General features: G+C 44.8%; 1 protein-coding gene across 3 annotated transcripts in view; it reads right to left on the bottom strand.

Annotated features, from left to right (window-relative positions):
- The window catches only part of RHBDD1 (rhomboid domain containing 1), a 157,749-nt gene that overhangs the window by 55,064 nt on the left and 82,489 nt on the right, over positions 1-20,196 (bottom strand). For 2 of the 3 annotated variants that reach the window (XM_033958649.1, XM_033958651.1), the window contains exon 7: positions 9,735-10,048. In XM_033958649.1, coding sequence (XP_033814540.1) covers positions 9,939-10,048 — 110 coding nt within the window. In that variant the 3' untranslated portion in view covers positions 9,735-9,938. Of the gene's footprint in view, positions 1-9,734; positions 10,049-20,196 lie in introns of those variants that run through there. The other variant, XM_033958650.1, reaches the window with a different exon arrangement.

Below are 20,196 nucleotides of genomic sequence, written 5' to 3'. Positions count from 1 at the left end.
GATCACACATTATTGATGGGGATAGATGTCTAATGGGAGATCTGCATCTCCAAATGTCTGTTATGTGGTACTGTTGCTCTCGTTTAACATCAAGTTACGTAAAGCAGCTGTTTTCACCATCTGCCAATTAAAGGCTTAACCAAGGGCTCCTTTTATGAAGGCATGTTAGGGCCTTACCGTGCGGAATGGCGTGCGCTAGTCGCAACCGCCTCCTCTTGAACAGATGGTAGTTTTTCGGCTAGCGCGCGCTAATCCTATGCGTGCGCTAAAACCACTAGCACACCTTCATAAAAGGAGCCCCAAATGTTTTTGGTCACATACAATAAAATAAAGCAAGATCCAATTATGATAAGTACAGACTCATTCAGTAAGGAAGGAAAACAGACCATATCACATACTAAAACAATCACATGAATAATTGCACTCGTTCCCTAAGAATCCTCTTACCACTAACAAAATTAGGTAGAGTAGTATAATTAAATATCAACAGCCTCATCCCAAAATCCCTCTTCCCTTTTCCTCCATCAGCTGAAACACTTGGGCCTCTTCTGATTACTCACAATGGGGCAGTTTGCTTTGGTTTGTCCCCTTAGGTAGTAATGTGCCCCCTAAGCAGGCTCCATCATACCATTTGATGACAATAATGTTGTAAATGTCCATGGTTCAATAATGAGAGAAAATGATCAAAGGGCGAAAAAAATAGCCACAATAATATAATTTGAATGTGACCACAGGCTCATCACCCTAAAGTTGTGGGTTCAACTCGTGTGCTGCTCCTTGTGACCCTGGGCAAGTCACTCAATCCTCCACTGCCTCAGATACATTAGATAGATTGTGAGCCCACTGGGACAGATAGGGAAAATTCTCAAGTACCTGATTTGTAAACTGCCTAGATAACCTTCATAGGCGGTATAGAAATACGAAAATAAATAAATAAAATAAATATATTTTACTTAAAATTTTTTTAATTGCATAGAAGAATCAGCACAAACAATCAAGAACAGTATTGTACAATCATAAAGAGATTGTTATAAGCCAAACCTAACAGTTTACACTATTAACAAATCCCTTCCTCCCCATCAATGTCCCTACTCCTTCCCCTTTACCTATCTCACCACACATCAAATATTTTAGTTGTTTAGTAGGAGCTGTTTTCTTATACTCCCTCCCATGAGGTCTCTGGTGGGAGGGCCTCAACCTTCTACTCCCCTCCTCCAGACTCCAATCCTTCCCCCCTCCTTTTTGATCCCAGGCCTACATCTTAACCGATCATATTTAATTCACCTGTTGGGGCTGTTGAAATCTGTTCAAAACCAAACTCCTGGCTCTAGGGCAGTGGTTCTCAACCCTATCCTAGGGGACCCCCAGCCAGTTGGATTTTCAGGATATCCCTAATGAATACACATGAGAGAGATTTGCTTATAATGGAGGAGACAGGCATGCAAATATGTCTTATGCATATTCATTAGGGATATCTTGAAAACCCAACTGGCTGGGGTTCCCCGGGACACGACTGAGAACCACACTGCTCTAGTGGGTTAACGTTTTCATATCATTATATTTTAATAATTCCATATTAAAAAGTTTGGCACTGTTTTAGGCATTAAGAAGTTAATTCTTTGAAGAGGCACCAAGAACATGAATGGTGGTCTAGCGGCGATGCGGGGCAGGATCTATCTTCCTACACTTCTGCCCCGTGCAGAGCCACCATCAAAATGGCTGCTGTGAGTTCTCATTGTCATCTCGAGATGACAACGGGAACTCTCAGCAGCCATTTTGATGATGGCTCTGCACGGGGCAGGAGCATAGGAAGATCAATCCTGCCCCACGTCACTGTTAGACCACCAGGGAAGATTTGGAGAAGGTCCAGGACGCAGAAGGGAGGTGGGGGTGGGTCAGAGCCAGCCCTAAAAGTTATTTGTGTTTTTTAAATATTCACGGGCCAGCTCTGCCCCTAACCCCTGTGAATACTGAGGGGGACGTGTAGATAGACTGAAAGGTTCCCTTAAAAGTTTTCTTTATAGGACGCCTTCAAAACCTAGGCTTAAGGATCTAGACCAGAGGTGTCAAAGTCCCTCCTCGAGGGCCGCAATCCAGTCGGGTTTTCAGGATTTCCCCAATGAATATGCATGAGATCTATTTGCATGCACTGCTTTCGTTGTATGCTAATAGATCTCATGCATTTTCATTGGGGAAATCCTGAAAACCCGACTGGATTGCAGCCCTCGAGGAGGGACTTTGACACCCCTGGTCTAGACATAATCGAATCGTTTATATTTTTCTACCTTTTAATTCCTGATAATCTTTTTCTTATAGCCATACTTCTAGTTTTACTCTTACCCCTCCTTATTGTCCTAACTCTACATGTTCTCTTGTTCTATAACCATTGTAATTCTTTCTCTTTCCCTAGCTTGTACCACCTGTTTCAAACTTGTCCTGTGTATATTATTGTCCCCCCCATTTTAGTATTGTAATTCGCTTAGAATTATTTGATAAGCGTGTGCATCAAATTTTAAATAAAACTTGCATTTTTCACACATGGAAAACACAGACAGATCCTCACTGAGTATAGAATATGCAGACAACTGAACCCAAAGAAGCTGGACTCTACATGTAGAGAGTAATACGAGACAAATAGAAACAGCGACGCATTTCCCCCCTGTACTGTGCAAACATATAAAACATATAAAGCATAATCCCTCACTGTCTCTTCCCACCTTTTGTCTTCTTTCGAAGAACTCCTTGACTCTTACCCCTAGATGCACTTTATCTCCATAAACCTGCTGCAGTGTATTAAATAACATTTCCAACGTGCAGCCAATTTTTGGAAGGGAGAATCTAACAGTATCCTTTGCCTGTCCCTTTACATGGCACTTCACCAATTCCAACTGATCTTCTGGTGCTGTATGAGAAAAACGTAACATTGACTTGGTACTCTCAATCCATTCTTCTACCATCAGGTCATCCGGATGGGAAGGAAAACCGTAAAAATCTTGTAGATTCCTTTCAATTAATGGTATTGCTGCATGACCTACTTGTGGGATTATTGCTTGTGGTTGAAATTGAGCTTGTTGTTGTACAAATTGTTGCTGTGCCATTTTTTCCATCCTTCTTTGCAATTCTGCCATTTGTTTCTACATTTCTTCCATCTTCTTTTGGAACAATGAGTTTTGATTTGAAAGCAAGAAATGAAAAAAACTAGAGAACACACTACTAACACCAAGTATTATCGAAACCTCCAACTTCTTCATTTTTTCTAAAATGACAGCCGAGTAGCATAACTCATGGTGGTAAAATCCTCATTAATCCCAACCTAGCATTTATGACGTTTTGACGACTTTTTTTTCTTTTTACTTATTTCATCTATGTAATGTACTTTATGTAAGTATATGAAGCCAACTTAGCTTTTATATATATGATTTCTGTCCCCTTATCCGACGTGTTTCGCTATCACTTCATCAGGACGGAGAAATCTTGTTTCATAATGCTTCCATGCTTCCATAGATGAAATAAGTAAAAAGAAAAAAAGTCATCAAAACGTCATAAATGCTAGGTTGGGATTAATGAGGATTTTACCACCATGAGTTATGCTACTCGGGTGGCTGTCTGAAAATCCCTGGATACCTGAGCATTGACGTATGCATAGTTAAGCTCACTGTAAAACCGGTTCTTTATCACTTGTGGAAGTTATATATTAGTTGATTTGGTGAATTGATAAAGAGGAAAGAAGTTTCGAAAATGGCCTATATGAGCTGACATAACCATTTCTTTGAATATACTACAGCTGCAACTCTATTACAATTTTATTTTCCATTTTTATATAATTTTAGTCTTGAAGTTTGCTCCATGGGGCTATAAGCTCAATCAGAACCAGACTCTATTTGGCTACAATGCAACAAACTGCACTTACCCTGGGTGTTTTACCACTAATTTATAACCCCTCTTTCCAACCATCTGGCCAGGGTTCACGTTAGAATGACACAGGGATGGGTACCTGTGATTAACTGTGAAGGGGGGATGAGGACAGTCCAAGAGGCGGATACAGGGCTTCTGGAAACAGGGCGGTGATGGGGACATGGACAAACCTTGTCCCTGTGATTCTCTAAAAACTTTAGATTAGTACCAATATGTAAAAACTTAACACATCCTAGACAACTGGCAACTGAATTCAATGATTAAACAAAAACTGCAGAAGCTGCATTTGGATTTAAATGAACGACTGTTAAATGACATAACTTGTGTCTTCTCTGCCTTTCATGTGGCAACAAGAGTCTTGTATGCTGATCAGACTCCTATCATCTGTAATGTCCTTCCATTATGTGCCCAGCTGCTCAGGCATCTTACTGTTACTTATGTGCCCAGCTGCTCAGGCATCTTACTGTTCTTGATGCCAGCATTGTTGCTGGCATCAAGAACATTTCCAACATTTAATAGACACTTATTTTCCTGTTTATAAGACCATAAGAATTGTCATATTGGGACACACCGAAGGCCTATCAAGCCCAACATCCAGTTTCCAACAGTGGCCAACCCAGGTCCCAAGTACCTAGCTAAATCCCAAGTAGTAAAACAGATTTTATGCTACTTATCCTAGGCATAAGCAATGAATTTCCCCAAGCCATCTCAATAATGGCCTATGGACTTCTCTTTTAGGAAATTATCCAAACCTTTTTTAAACCCCGCTAAGCTAACTGATTTCTCCACATTATCCGGCAACGAATTACAGAGTTTAATTACATGTTACGTGAAGAAATATTTTCTCTGGTCTGTTTTAAATTTACTATTCAGAAGCTTCATCGCATGCCCCCTAGTCCTAGTATTGAGTAAACAAGTGATTGACCTCTACCCTTTCCACTCCACTCAGTATTTTATAGACTTCTATCATTTCACTATTGAGCCGTCTCTTCTCATAGGGAAGTCATCCCATTCCTTTTATAATTTTTGTTGCTTTTCTCTGTACCTTTTCTAATTCCGCTCCATCTTTTTTGAGATACAGTGACAAGAATTACACACAGTGGTCAAGGTGTGGCAGTATCATAAAGGGTGCGACTGTGTGGGGGAAGAGTTTAAGAGAGTGTAGGAATTGGATGCAGAAATGTGGGAGAAAAAAAAATCTGAGATTATGAGGGAGAATGAAACCTTGAGTTCTGCATACACTTAAATTTTATTTTCTCTCTAACAAAGACAGCATTTTAACAATACACAGAAAACCATATTTTAAAGTTACAAAATTTACACAGCTGCCTGTAAGGAAATCGGAACAAGCTTGACAAGCCAAGGTAAAGATGTGGTCTCAATTTTTTACAAGTATGGCTTTTCCTCTGTATGACGCCCCACTGTTTTCTTGGTGTGTACCTATTATGGGGTCTTTTTATTAAGGCATGCTAAAGATTAGTACGAGTTAAATGCTAAGGCGTCCATTATATTCTATGGGTGCCTTAGCATTTAGCGCTTGCTAATCTTTTAGCACACCTTAATAAAAGGACTCCTATATAAGGTAAAGCCACAATTAAGTATGTATGAATAAAAAATACTGTAGTGAGCAATTCATAAAGGCAGCAATTTGAAACACCTGAGTAAGTATCCAATTGAACAATTTTTTTTTTATAAATAAACTTTTAAAATATATGGATCAAGTTGACACTAAATTATATATATGTACAGTTTTTTTGTACACAAAGTGAAATACAATCATAGAAACCTTTACTTAGGGGTCCTTCTATCAAGCTGCGGTAGGGGTTTAACGCATGTAATACCATGCGTTAAACTGCCTGCTGCGCTAGCCGCTAACGCCTTCATTGAGCAGGCGTTAGTTTTTTAGCCGGCCGCGGGGGTTAGCGCGTGATGAAATGTCCGACGCGTTAACCCCGCTAGATAAAAGGACCCCTTAGTGCTAGATATAAAAGATATATATAAAATTTACTCCTGGCAGAATTCTGCGCAAAATGTTTGAAAATTCTGCAAAGTTTGTGTGTAGTGTTTTACATAGAATTCTCCTATCCTGAGGCCTGAAATTCCTTCCTGCCTTTTCCTTTCTCAGGTTCCAGCCTCCTCAGTTCCCTCTCTCACTCCAATTGCAGTTCTGTTTCCCTCTAAATCCCACCCTTCTCTCACTTGCACCCTGAATCCCCTCTTTGGCTTCCATAGTCTGTCATCTTTCTCTCCACTGGCTAAGAATCTCTTCCTCTCTTCCCTGTTCCTAGTCACTCTCTCTTCATCTCTCTAGCATCCCCACTCGTGGGTCCAGCATCTATGTCTCCTTACCCCAAACACCACCTCTCTCACTTGCACCCTGAATTCCTTCCCTACTCCTCATGGTCTGGCATCTCTCTCTCCCTCTCTCTATGGTGAAGCATCTCTTCCTTCTCATCCCCCCCTTTCTGACCTGGGTTTCCTTCTAACACCCTTTCCCCTCTTACAGGTCCAGCATCCATGTCCCCTCCTCGCCCACCCCTTCAACTTGCAGTGTAGCATTCATGTCCCCTCCCTCTCCTTCTCCCCCTGCAGGTCTAGCATCCATGTCCCTCTTCTCTGCCTCCACACTTGCAGTCCAGGATCTGTGTCCCCTTCTCTCCCCCCTACTTGCAGTCCATCATCCATGTCCCCTCCTCTCCCCCCTCCCAACACGGGCCTAGCATTCATGTTCTCTTCTTCCTCCCCCCAATTGTGGTATAGCATCCATGTCCCCATCCTCTCCTCCTGTAGCACGTGGGTCTGTCCTCTCTCCCTCCAACTGACTGACTGATTCCCCCTCCCCCCATGAGATCAGGCATAGCTACGGGCCTCATAGAGCAGCAGCAGTGGTGGTGGCAGCTGGCCTGCAGAGACAGTGCTATGAACAGGCTGCTCATGGCCAGCCCTGCCATGTCATCTATCTACAGGAAGTGATGCAGCAGAGGGAAGGCCCTGGTGGGGCTGGCTGCAAGCAGTCCGTTACCATTGTTGCCTCTGCCAGCTGGCTGCTGCTTCCTTGGGAGACCCGTAGGTATGTCTGATCTCACAGTGTGTATGTGTATGGGGGGGGGGGGGTTGGTTGGTTGGAGGAAAAGAGGGAGGCCAGACTTGTGCAGAATTCTATGTAGATGGGGAATTCTGTGCAAATTCTGAGCTGCGCAGTTGCACAGAATTTCGCCAAAAAAAGTAGGCACATAGGTGTACAGGAGATAAATATATTTAAAAAATTTCTCTGTGTAAAGCATGTTTTATATTCACAAAAGAGCTCTACAATGGCGTACAGAAAGAGTGCACCTTATTTTATGTGAGCTACAAACTTTCCTCAGGGTGTACTTCTGATATATGCACATATTTTATTATATATGTGCAAGTTTACCCCTTCTATGAAGCAGCTGTAAATTTGAGTGCCACCAGGGTTGGTTCTATTTGTGACCATGTCTGGGGAAAAGGTGACTGAAGTCACCAGAAACAAAATATGAGTTATTCATGAATTCTGTTAGAGCAAACAATTTGTAATAACAGTTCAAACCCCTCCTTCTAAGTGAAGCAACAAAAAAAAAAAAGTTACAGAAGCTCAAACGTGTAACTTTTATAGACTGCTTATAGACCCAAGACATGAAAAGTTAGCCATTCTCAACATTTTGCATCTGCTAATTCAGTCACCTTTTCCTAGAGACAGTCACGTGACAAATAATTGTCTGGGTGGCTTTCATAAAATAGGTTTAAAACAGGTGCTTTTTCTCAACTTTGAGAAGAATTCCCTGTTCAAAAATTTGCTTCATAGTATCTGCTTTTATACTGTATACAGTACATGTAGACATTTCCAGAAGGGAAGAATAAGCAGAGTAGACAAGATTGGCACTTATGCACATACCTTACAGTATATACGCTGGCAGTTTCATCTGCCTCTGATTAGGTGTAAATGTGTGCATCTACTTTTTCTAGGGCAATTTTATAGAGGCACATATGTTGCCTTTAGGAAAGAGGGGCAACCATTGCTCCCTCTAAGCTAAATAGTTGTCTTCCAATTGCACTTCTGCCAGTTGGGGGTGGAGCTTCAATATACAGTGGAACCTTGGTTTACGAGCATAATTCGTACCAGAAGCATGCTCATAAACCAATTTACTCGTATATCAAAGTGAGTTTCCCCATAGGAAGTAAGGGAAACTTGTTTGATTCGTTCTCCCCCCGAGGCCACCGGCACTGCTCCACCTTACCCTCCATCCCCGAGGCCACCGGCGCTGCTCCACTCCCCTTTGCGATCTGGTATCCCCCACTCACCCACCCACCCAAACACAATCTCTTACCCCGATCTGGCACTAGCACCAGCACCAGCACAAATGCACAGGACATGCCGGTGCCGGTGCCCGAAGATCCTCCTTTTTGCTTGGGCTGGGCCTTGAGCATCTGCGTATGCTCAAGGCCTTCTAGTTCTCGCTCTCTCCGAGAATCTCGGAGTGAGCGAGAACTAGAAGGCCTTGAGCATGTGCAGATGCTCAAGGCCCAGCCCAAGCAAGAAGGAGGATCTTCGGGCACCGGCACCGGCATCGGCATGTCCTGTGGTTTGGTGCTGGTGCCCATGCCCGATCGGGGTAAGAGATTTTGTTTGGGTGGATGAGTGGGGGGTGACGCAAGTGGGGGGAATGCTGGATCGTTGGGGGGGGGGAGGGTAGCAAATCGAGTCAACGCTCGGTTTGCGAGGCACGATTTGCGGGAATGTTTTGCTTGTCTTGCAAAACACTCGCAAACCGAGGTTTGACTGTAGTGTTTTCAATAGCTAGAGATAGGCAGGTTTGCCTGGAATCCAGCAGAGCTTGCCTATCCCTTGCTATTACAAATATGATAGTGAAACATCCCCTCCACCCCCCCCCTCCCAATGGCAGGGCTATAGGTGGAAGACTCCTGCACAGATTAGAGCACGGCTACTCAATTCCAATCTTCAAGATCCACGGGCAGGCCAGATTTTCAGGATATCCGCAATGAATATGCATGGAGAGAGAGTTTCATACTCTCTCTCTCATGCATATTCACTGTGGATAACCTGAAAATTTGGCCTGCCTGTGGACCTTGAAGTCTAGAATTAAGTAGTCCTGACAGAGGGAACAGTGGATGTAACATAAATGCCTACTAGGCCAGAAATTGTTCAAAATTATTTTCAGGTAGGATAGTAAAGGTAGAATTTTCCAAAATGAACTAGCTGTGACAGATAAACTATGACGGCAGTTTTACCTAAAACAGGAGTAACCTGGTGCTCAATAGTTGGCAAAAGCCCTGCATGTTCCTGAAATGTTTAACTGCTTCAAGTTAGATAGATTTGCCTGAACAAACGAATACTGAAAAATTATGACAAAAAAATCTGATCAAATGACTCCCACTTCGTCATAATGAACATTGGTTACCTAACTCAGCAAGGATAAGATTCAAAATATTATGCTTAATCCATAAGATTCACAGAATTACCATTTTTTTTAGCACATTTTAAAATACCACACATGCCAGGAACCTTCATTTGTTCCATCTAAATCTCTTGATAAGACCATTATTTAAAAACATAAAGATGAACATAATCAGGTACACTATCTTTAGTATGGTTAGGCTGACATTTTGGAATGTACTTTCTTTACATTAGACATTTAATTTATTTGTTTCAAAAGCAGTTTAAAAATTCATTTGTTCCAGGAAGTATATGGAGTGTAGGATTTTAATTTTCAGCAGGAGAGACCTGAGGCTCTGGGGTCAGTATGGAATATTAATACTGTGACTTTTCCCTTTTAATAATATCTTCTTTAATGGTAATGTAGCCTTTTTTTTTTTTAGGATCTCCTTTTTCTTCTCTATTCTGTCTTAAAATATTATAAATCATTCAGGAGGCTTACCAGTTAGCAGTATATCAAAACTAAATAAACTTGAAAAAGCTGAATCCCAGAGGATGGATGGTAACCATAAAAAGGCACTTTAAGCAAAATTTTAAGTACTTTGTAACGTTACTGTCTATCGTATCTGTAGAGTCGTCGACGTCTGATTTCTTCCTGCTCAGACTGCCCCTCTGTTGGGATCCAAAATCCATATGGCCGTCTGTCATTTTGAGGACCTCCTGAAATTGAAACACAAAAATACCGTGAACCACTGGCTTTCAATCCAATCCTCAGGCACACCTAGCCAGCTGGGTTTCATGATTTGCATAATGAATATGCATAAGATAGATTTGCATACAAACATGGTAAATGATGGCAGATGAAGACTGGTGTGGTCCATCTAATCTGTCCAGAAAGATGGCTTGAGTTGGACCTGATGGTCATAGTAACATAGTAAATGACGGCAGATAAAGACCTGAATGGCCCATCCAGTCTGCCCAACCATACGTGCTCCATAAATTAATTTAATTTAAATGGTCTTTTTTCTTAGATATTTCTGGGCCAGAAACCCAGAGCCCTGCCTGATAGTGTGCTTAGGTTCTATCTACTGGAGTCTCCAATCAAAGCTCACTCTAGCCCATCTTAACCATTCCAGCCATCGAAGCCCATGCAGATACATTATTCTTCTTTGTTTCTTTTACAGTGTGAAAGTCATAAGGTTTATTTCAATTCCATCCTCTTGCTCCATAGCAGTGTGCCACTGCGAGATTCTGGGTGTGCCATAAGAGACACGTCCTGTAGAGAGTCAGCTGGTGCCGGTGCCTCTCCTCCTTTCTGCACCCCCCCCCCCCCCCACCATTAGCACAGTAATTTCAGGGTTAGCAAGCTCCCGACCCCGTCTGGAGGACCTCCGCGCAAGTGCAGTCACATTAACATCTGCGCATGCCCGGAGCCATGCAGATGTGGTCCTGAGTTTAGTGTGCTGGGGCTTGAAAAGGTTTACGAGACGCTGCTCTAAAGGGATCCTTTGTGTTTATTTCACACCTTTTCAAATTTTGTCCCTTTTTTTTGTCCCCACCATCTCCATGAGAATGGCATTCTAGGCACCCACCACTCGCTCCCCAAAAATTATTTGCCGATTCATTAGGGCCATCCTGAAATCCTGACTGGCTAGGTCAGGCTAGAGGACTGGACTGAGAATAATTTGTAAGCATTTGGGTCCTTAGAAAACAGACTGAAATATGAACTCTGGGATTTGTGAAGAATTTATTTTAAAAAATGGAGAAAGAACACACATCTAAAAAGATATTCAATATTACTAATAAGTTTTCAAATATTACTATAAAATTTAAAGAGAGAATACATAATAGTAAGACCAGATGCTTTCAGGAACACTGATGATGGCCAGAGCTCAGAGACTGAAATACTCAGCATTTCATAGTCTACTTGTAAATACAGTGAAACCTTGGTTTACGAGCATAATTCATTCCAGAAGCATGCTCGTAAACTAAAATACTCATATATCAAAGCGAGTTTTCCCATAGGAACTAAGGGAAACTCGCTTGATTCGTTCCCACCTACTCCCATCCCCTGAGGCCAGCACTCCCATCCCCCGAGGCGCTGCTCTACCCCCCAAGAACCGCCATTGTTCCCCCCTGCTCATGAAGGCTCCCCCCACGATCCGACACCCCCCCGCTTGCGTTGCACCCCCCCTCCGCCGTGATCCGGCATGCCCCAGGCACCCACCCAGCCACCCTATCACATTCCTTACCCCCATTTGGCATCGGCACCAACGCACAGGACATGCCGGTGCCCGAAGATCTGCCTTCTTCTTCGCGCTGGGCCTTGAGCATCTGCGCATGCTCAAGGCCTTCGGGTTCCCGAGAATCTCAGAGAGAACGGGAACCTGAAGGCCTTGAGCATGCGCAGATGCTCAAGGCCCAGCGCGAAGAAGGCAGATCTTTGGGCACCGGCACCGGCATGTCCTGTGCGTTGTGCCGGTGCCAAATGGGGGTAAGGAATGTGATTGGGTGGGTGCCTGGGGCATGCTGGATCACAGGGGGGGGGGCGGCGCTCGTAAATCAAGGAATGCTCGGTTTCTGAGGCGCCGATTTTGCGAATGTTTTGCTCGTCTTGCAAAACACTCACAAACCGGTGCACTCGTAAACCGAGGTACCACTGTAAGTTGTTAAACATATATATTTACCCCTACTAAGAGATAGTGGTGGGGGTACGATTAATGCGGGCTCCTTTTACTAAGCTGCGGTAGCGTTTTTAGCGCGCACTGCAGATTAGCACGCGCTAACCCCTGCGCTACGCAGAGAAACTAACGCCAGCTCAATGGAGGAATTAGTGTCAACCGTGCGTGGCAATTTAGCGCGCGCTAAGACCGCTAGCGCAGCTTAGTAAAAGGAGCCCTAAATCATGCTATTTATTTTTATTTTAAAAATTTCTATACCGTTAAAAACTAAACGGTTTACAGAATTACAGACGTAATTTAAAACAAAATCATCATAACATAAACATATAAATAATCCTTAAAAAAATCATATCTACAGACTAAAGCCATGTTAAAAAAGGTCATGAACAGTTCATCGGCTTTGCCAAGGACGGCAATTATCGACTAGAAAAAGGCATCTACAAATAATTGCGTCTTGAGTAGTTTCTTAAACGTGCCCTTTTCATGACAATTTCGTATTTGGCCCTCAAGGGAGTTCCATATTTTAACTCCTGCGCAACAGAAAGTCATTTTACCAGTCTCAACAAGCCTTGGGTTTGCATTCGTCTTCAGTTATTAGGAACTAGGTCTAGCTACATAAAACTGGACCTGTGCTAAAAGAGCACGAGTTAATGGAAAAAATGAAATGTATTTTTTTTCTAAGGTGCACTAAGCTTAGCACAAGAAAAATTAGTTATCACAGGACACAATAAGCCATCCTGAAGTAGCCATCTGCATGTGCTAAGCACATGCTAAATCAGTGTCTCTCAAACTTTGTGCCACATCACAGTGGTGTGTCTCAAAGAGATTTTGAGTGTGCCACGAGAGATTCCAGAATTTTATTTTACACTTCTTCCTCCGTATTCGCGGTGGATACATTCTGGCTATAGGTGCAAATATGGAAAAACCACGAATAAGTTTTGTATATGTTATTTGCGGGTTTTTTGTAAAAGACAGCGTTTTTGTGATTACAACCGCGAATAACTTTTCAGCTATTATTTGCGGTTTTTGGAAAAGACTCCTACTATATTATTACTATTAAAATTCACAATGTTGGTAGAATAACGATACAGTACTGTATTTATTGAACAATTCAAGTACTGTAATAATCTCAGGGTAAACAAAAAAGTTCAATACAATACTGCTTTCTCAACAACAAGCAAGCAAAAGGCAAGCAGCGATTCACAATGCTTTTGGCAGCTTTTAGAGCTTTAAGCATGCAAGCAGCAATTCAGAAAGCTTTAAGCAGGCAAGCGATTTTCTTCCTGCATACTTGGAAGCAGCATTTCTCTCTGGATGCTGGGAAGCAGTGTTTTTCACTGTGCACGCTGTAAACCAGCGATTTTCAGGGTGAAAGTTTTGAAACCGCGAGTGCCGAAACCGCGAATACATGTACATTATGTATGCAAGTCTTTTAATGTTATGAGCGTCTGTGTGCGTAAGGATACAACCGCTCAGACAAGCATCATTCTTTGACGTGATTGGTCCTTGAAAACTAAAGGCAAGTAATTTTTAAAAAATTTTTATCCAGTAGTTATCCTAACTTGAGCAACAAAGCAATCAAGGCTTTATTATCATTTGGATCTTCTTATCTTTGCAAACTTGGATTTTCAGCTCTGTGTACTAATATTCATGTTTTTTGGACAGACATTTGGCTAAGTTGCAAGACATCTTTAAATTTAAAGAATCTTTCATTAAATCATCTGGAACATCTGGAAATCTATTTCACTGCTCTCTACTTTGTCAAGTGAAAATAAATCTCTTTTTAATGAGTATGGTTTTGAAGTTAATCATTACTCACCGGAAGGACAATATCGACTTTTCAATTTATATGTGGTAAAACTGGGTTTTACTTTATAAAAAGAATGAAAATTCTTTGTTTCTCAATTTATTATGTCCTATCAACCAGAACTCAAAAGTGGGAAGTAACAATTAATTCATTTAACTCTATATGTATGTATTGTTTTATATAATGATGAATACATATTGTGAAGTTACTTTGAACAATTGTTCTGATCTACTATTTTTTGTGTGTTTAATGAAATATGGACAGACATCACAAATCCAACTCAACTCTATATAAAAATAGACACAGGGGTCCTTTTACTAAGGCGCGCTAGTGCATCTTAACACACGCTAAAAATTAGCATGTGCTAAATGCTAATGGGTGCTAATGCATCCATAGGATATAATGGATGAATTAGAGCGTGTTAGCATTTAGCATGTGCTAATTTTTAGCGAGCGCTAAGACGCACTAGCGTGCCTTAGTAAAAGGACCCCACAATCACCACATAGGTGTCCTCAGGTAGTTTGACAATCTTACATATATATATATATATATATATATATATATATATATATATATATACATACACATATACACATACACATATACACGTATATATACATATACACATATACATACACATATATATACATACACACATATACATATATATATATATATATATATATACATACACAAAAACAAACAAACCCAAAATCAGGTCCATTTCCAGCTTTGCACATTGTATGTGAGTTAAATAATTTGCCCAAGATCACAAGGAGTTTCTGTGGGATTCAAATCCAGGTCTCTCCGGTTCACAGCCTACTGCTGTAGCTACTAATGGACCGAGTTGTTTCCCTTCACATTTATAGAAATATAAACTGTTATTATTATTATTATTATTATTACAGGTGATGTATGTCTTAAGATACCCATTTAGAAAAGATTTCTTCCACATACACAAAACTTATTGAGCTCTGCTGTCTACTTTCCAGTAGATGGCACCAGCCACTTATGTTGGGCAATATCAACAAAGCAGGGCAAGTCCCAGTCAAAAGATTTCCACAAAGTAAGCAGAAGTAGGGATGCTGAAGAAGCTGTGAATGTTACAGTTTGTTTATCTGGTTGGATACAAACTAGGGATTATTTTACAATATCTAGCATTTCACATCACTAGGTTTCATCCATATAAGAATTAAAGGAAACCTTAATGATATATGATAAGATATTATTAATGATATTAGCATCTACCGCATTTTTCGGTCTTTAAGATGCACCCCCCTGTAAAGGAGGAAAAACCAAGAAAAAAAATTTCCTCCTCTACAGGGGGTCTGGTGCTAAGCAGCATGAAGCAGCTCGCCAGCAGCCTGAAGCCACCCGCACCCGAAGCAGCCAGCCCACAGCCAAAATCTGCCCGCACCCAAAGCTGTCTGCAGCAAAGGAAGCTGCCCACACCTGAAGCTGCCAGCCCGAAGCCGCCCCAGTACCTTTGTAAAGTTGCGGTGCTCCTGCGTCGCGCCGCTCTGCTTACAAAGACAGCTGTCAGCAGGAGAGCACCACAACACTTAAAAAGGTACCGAGGGGAGGGGGGGAAGGTGTATTCTCTTCAGAAGATGCACCCACTTTTCAAAGTGCGTCTTATGGAGTGAAAAATACGGTATATCTTATATCCACACGCTTAGACTACTGCAACATACTTCTCTCAGGTCTCCCATGTATCCATCTCTCACGACTTCAATCCGTTCAAAATGCTGCTGCGTGATACATATTCCGCGAGAGCTGCTATGTTCACATTACCCCTCTCCTCAAGTCACTTCATTGGCTCCCCATCCATTTCCAAATACAGTTCAAACTCCTGTTACTGACTTAAAAGTGCATTCACTCTGTAGCCCCTCAATATCGCTCATTTATCTCCCCCTGCGAACTCTGTTCATCAGATAAGTCCCTCTTATCCCAGGACAAGCAGGCAGGTATTCTCACTAGTGGGTGATGTCATCAGACAGAGCCCCGGTACGGACGTCTCACAAGCACGTGTTGCTTGTAGAAACTTAAAAGTTTCTAGATGCCCGCACCGCGCATGCGCCGGTGCCTTCCCGCCCGGAGATCCGGGCGTGTCTCCTCAGTTCTTTTCTTTCCGCGGAGCTGAGAAGTTCAACTTCATCATGCGCTAGCTGAATTCAGTTAAATTTGCCTTCCTTGTCCGCGTTTTCGCTTTCTTTTAATTACAGTTAACAGTACATTTCTTTTTCAGTTAAAAAAAAAAAAGAAGATTATTTCCTCCGGCGGGTCGAACGGGCCGGCCACGTGGCTCAGGCCCACAGGCTTCGACCTCGCGGCGGAGATTTTCCGGCCTATGTCCCGGCCAATCACCGGGTTTAAAAAGTGCAGCAAGTGCCAACGCGCGATTTCACTCACGGACCCTCACCGGCGCTGTTTGCAGTGTTTGGGTCCTGACCACATTCCGAGATCGTGCAGGCCTTGCTCTACCCTTACGGCACGCTCATTCAAACGGCGTTGCCTATTGTGGGAATCGATGTTCAAGATGGACGCAGCTAAGGATCCCTCAGCCTCCACTTCATCTGATACCTCCCCGGTTCGGGCGAAACCGGTATCGACCCCTCCTGCATCGAGTGTGGTGAAACCGGCATCGTTCATCCCGACAACATCCACGAGCTCGACGTCGGTGCCTGCCCCGGTCTCCTCGGTTCAGGTACCTCTTCCTTCCACAGTACCACCAGTGGTCATCAAAGTGCCGAAAGCTACTAAGCAGAAGCACTCGACCACGAAGGAGCGCGATGACCGTGCAGGAGGACCCCCTTTCGGTGCGGATCCCTCCTTATCGGCTTCGCTACGGTCCATGCTGGAAGCTCAATTCGTTGAGCTCATGCAGACCATCGGACCCGGGCTCATCGCTGCCATACAGGGTGACCTCCCGGTACCGGTCCAAAGGGGCGGTCCGCCCCCTCCCCCTCCTCCACGCCGTTCGACCTCGAAAACCGACGAGGACGAACGGGGGAGGGCGGCGATGCCCATGCGGCAAGCCTCGCTTACCGATATGCCGCCATTAGAGCCCATTACGCCTCCGCGCCAACATGGGACCAGACCTCCGATCGATACTCAAAGCCCTGGGCATAGTCAGGAAGAGCTCTTCCGTACTCCTTACCAGACTTGGGTAGCATCGCAAGAATCCGCATCGCAACCCCAGTTGCAATCCACCGCTTCCAGCCCTATCCACCACTTGGGGGCCTCGGGAGACCATGCGATGCACAGACGATCCCGATCCCCGTCCCGCCACCGAGACGGGCACCGATCAAGACACTCATCCTGGCACTCTTCACGCCATTCGGAGGTGTCACCGCAGAAAAAACTGCAACGTATGGGATACTCCTCATCAGAGGTGTCCCCTCCAGAGGGACCGGAGTACGAGGAGACACCCGTACCCGATTCTCCTTGCCACTCCCCGATGTCCATGGATCCGGAGGCCTCTTCCTCCTCCAGCCCGTCCCACAGACCGACGCTGGCGGATCAATTGTCTTTCTCATCATTCCTCCGACAAATGGCGGATGATCTGGATGTGACCCTTGACACGGGCTCCCGATACTCCAAAGAGTATCTGGACACCATGCATTTACCTAACCCTCCAACGGAGTCGCTTCGGCTCCCCCTGCATAAATTGCTGGATCAGACCTTCATGCAGTGTTTCGAAACACCGTACTCCATACCGGCGATTCCCAGCAAACTCGATGCTCGATACCGCATCGTGCACCATAAAGGGTTTGAGGGCCCTCAACTCTCCCACCAATCCCTACTGGTCGAGTCCTCTCTTAAACGCTCTCATCCCTCCCAGGTCTACGCCTCTGTACCGCCGGGCCGAGAGGGGAGAACGATGGACAAATTTGGTAGAAAATTCTATCAAAACTCCATGATGGCGTCACGGGTGCTGAACTACAATTTCTTTTTCTCTTCCTATCTGGAGTTCTTCTTGCCGGTGCTCCGCAAGTTCACTCCGTTCATAGACACCCAAGCTCGATTCGAGTTCGAGGAAGTGGTAGCCTCCCTCTCCCAATTACGCCTCCAGCTGATGCAATCCTCCTTCGATGCATTCGAACTCTCGGCACGTGCTGCCGCAAGCGCGGTAGCCATGCGTCGTCTGGCATGGCTCCGTACAATCGATATGGATCCCAACCTCCAGGACAGACTCGCCAACGTACCATGTGCGGGAGCTGACCTGTTCGATGAGTCTATCGAAACTGTTACCAAGAAGCTGTCGGATCACGAAAAATCTTTTCAATCCATCCTGCGGCCCAAACCCAAACCTCAACAGTCTCGACCTTCCAGGCCACCCCTGATTTACCAGCGGCGTTACATGCCCAGACAAACGCCTGCTGCGAGACAACCTGCGAAGAGACAACCTCCCCAGAAGTCTCAGCAAAAACCTCAGCCACCGGCTGCACCTAAGGCTCCCCAGCCCTTTTGACTCCCCCCCGGGAGCATAACCGACACCGTTCTGCACCCCTCAGCCTCTCCCATAGGGGGCCGCCTCCATCTTTTTTACCATCGATGGGAGGCCATAACCACGGACCTATGGGTCCTTACCATCATAAGAGAAGGATACTCTCTTCACTTCCATCGGGTCCCCCCGGACCATCCTCCAAGAGAGTATCCTTCAAGCTCGACACAGACCGCCCTTCTTCTTCAGGAAGTCCAAACCTTACTTCAGCTTCGGGCTGTCGAGCCGGTCCCGTCAGACCAATTGAACCGGGGGTTTTACTCCCGGTACTTCCTCGTCCCGAAGAAAACGGGCGACCTGCGACCCATTTTAGACCTTCGGGCCCTCAACAAGTTTCTGGTCAAAGAGAAGTTTCGCATGTTGACTTTGGCTTCTCTATACCCCCTCCTCGAGCAGAACGACTGGTTATGCTCCCTGGATCTCAAGGAGGCCTACACTCACATCCCCATTCACCCGGCCTCCCGAAAGTTCCTCAGATTTCGGGTGGGAAATCTGCACCTACAGTATCGAGTGCTACCATTCGGCCTCTCTTCGTCCCCCAGAGTCTTCACAAAGTGCCTGGTGGTAGTGGCCGCGGCACTCCGAGACAGGGGTCTACAGGTGTTCCCATACCTCGACGACTGGCTCATCAAGGCCCCGTCAGCCCCAGAGGTCACTTCGGCGGTCTTGGCTACAACCGACTTCCTCCAGAATTTGGGCTTCGAGATCAACTTTTCCAAGTCTCATCTACAACCCACCCAGTCCCTCCCCTTCATCGGAGCGGTCCTGGACACCACTCGACTCCGAGCATTCCTGCCTCTGCAACGCATGGAGTCTCTTCTTCATCTCTGCCAGTCGGTGTCTACTCGCCAAACCCTACCGGCGAGACAACTGATGGTGCTCCTGGGCCATATGGCCTCCACAGTACATGTGACACCCTTTGCCAGACTCCATCTCAGGATCCCCCAGTGGACCCTGGCATCACAGTGGAATCAGACGTCCGATCCACTAACCAAACACATCTTAGTCACACCTGCTCTTCGGCAGTCTCTACTTTGGTGGATGACCTCTTCGAATCTATCCAGAGGTTTGCTGTTGCACTCTCCCCCCCATCAGAAAGTTCTCACAACCGATTCGTCGAACTATGCATGGGGGGCCCACCTGGATGGTCTCCGCACCCAAGGATTCTGGACCAGTGCGGAAAGACTACATCAAATCAATCTACTGGAGCTCAGAGCCATCTTCAATGCGCTCCAAGCTTTCCAACACCTACTTCACGACATGGTGATCCTCATTCGCACAGACAATCAGGCCGCCATGTATTATATCAACAAGCAAGGAGGCACGGGCTCGGCCCTCCTTTGCCAGGAAGCTCTACGAGTCTGGGACTGGGCGGTGCGCCACAACGCCTTCCTCAGAGCTGTCTACATTCAGGGGGAGAACAACGTCTTAGCAGACAAACTAAGTCGTCTGCTACAACCGCACGAATGGACTCTCCATTCCAGCCCCCTTCACCAAATCTTCACACAGTGGGGGACGCCTCAGATAGACCTCTTTGCGGCTCCCCACAACTCCAAACTGCCTCAGTTTTGCTCCAGGATCTACACTCCTCATCGCCTCGAGGCAGATGCTTTTCTACTGAACTGGGGGAAACGATTTCTATATGCGTTCCCACCATTCCCGCTGATCCAGAAGACTCTGGTCAAGCTGAAACTCGAACAGGCCACCATGATTCTAATAGCTCCTCGGTGGCCCAGACAACCTTGGTTCTCCCTCCTACTTCAACTCAGCAGCAGGGAACCAGTACCACTTCCAGTGTTTCCTTCACTACTTACTCAACATCAAGGATCACTGCTTCATCCCAACCTGCAGTCTCTCCACCTGACAGCTTGGT

The sequence above is a fragment of the Geotrypetes seraphini genome, chromosome 9 (genome assembly GCF_902459505.1).
Source record: "Geotrypetes seraphini chromosome 9, aGeoSer1.1, whole genome shotgun sequence".
Classification (NCBI taxonomy): domain Eukaryota; kingdom Metazoa; phylum Chordata; class Amphibia; order Gymnophiona; family Dermophiidae; genus Geotrypetes; species Geotrypetes seraphini.
The sequence above is the reverse complement of the archived record's forward strand: the minus strand, read 5'-3'. Positions and strand labels throughout refer to the sequence as shown.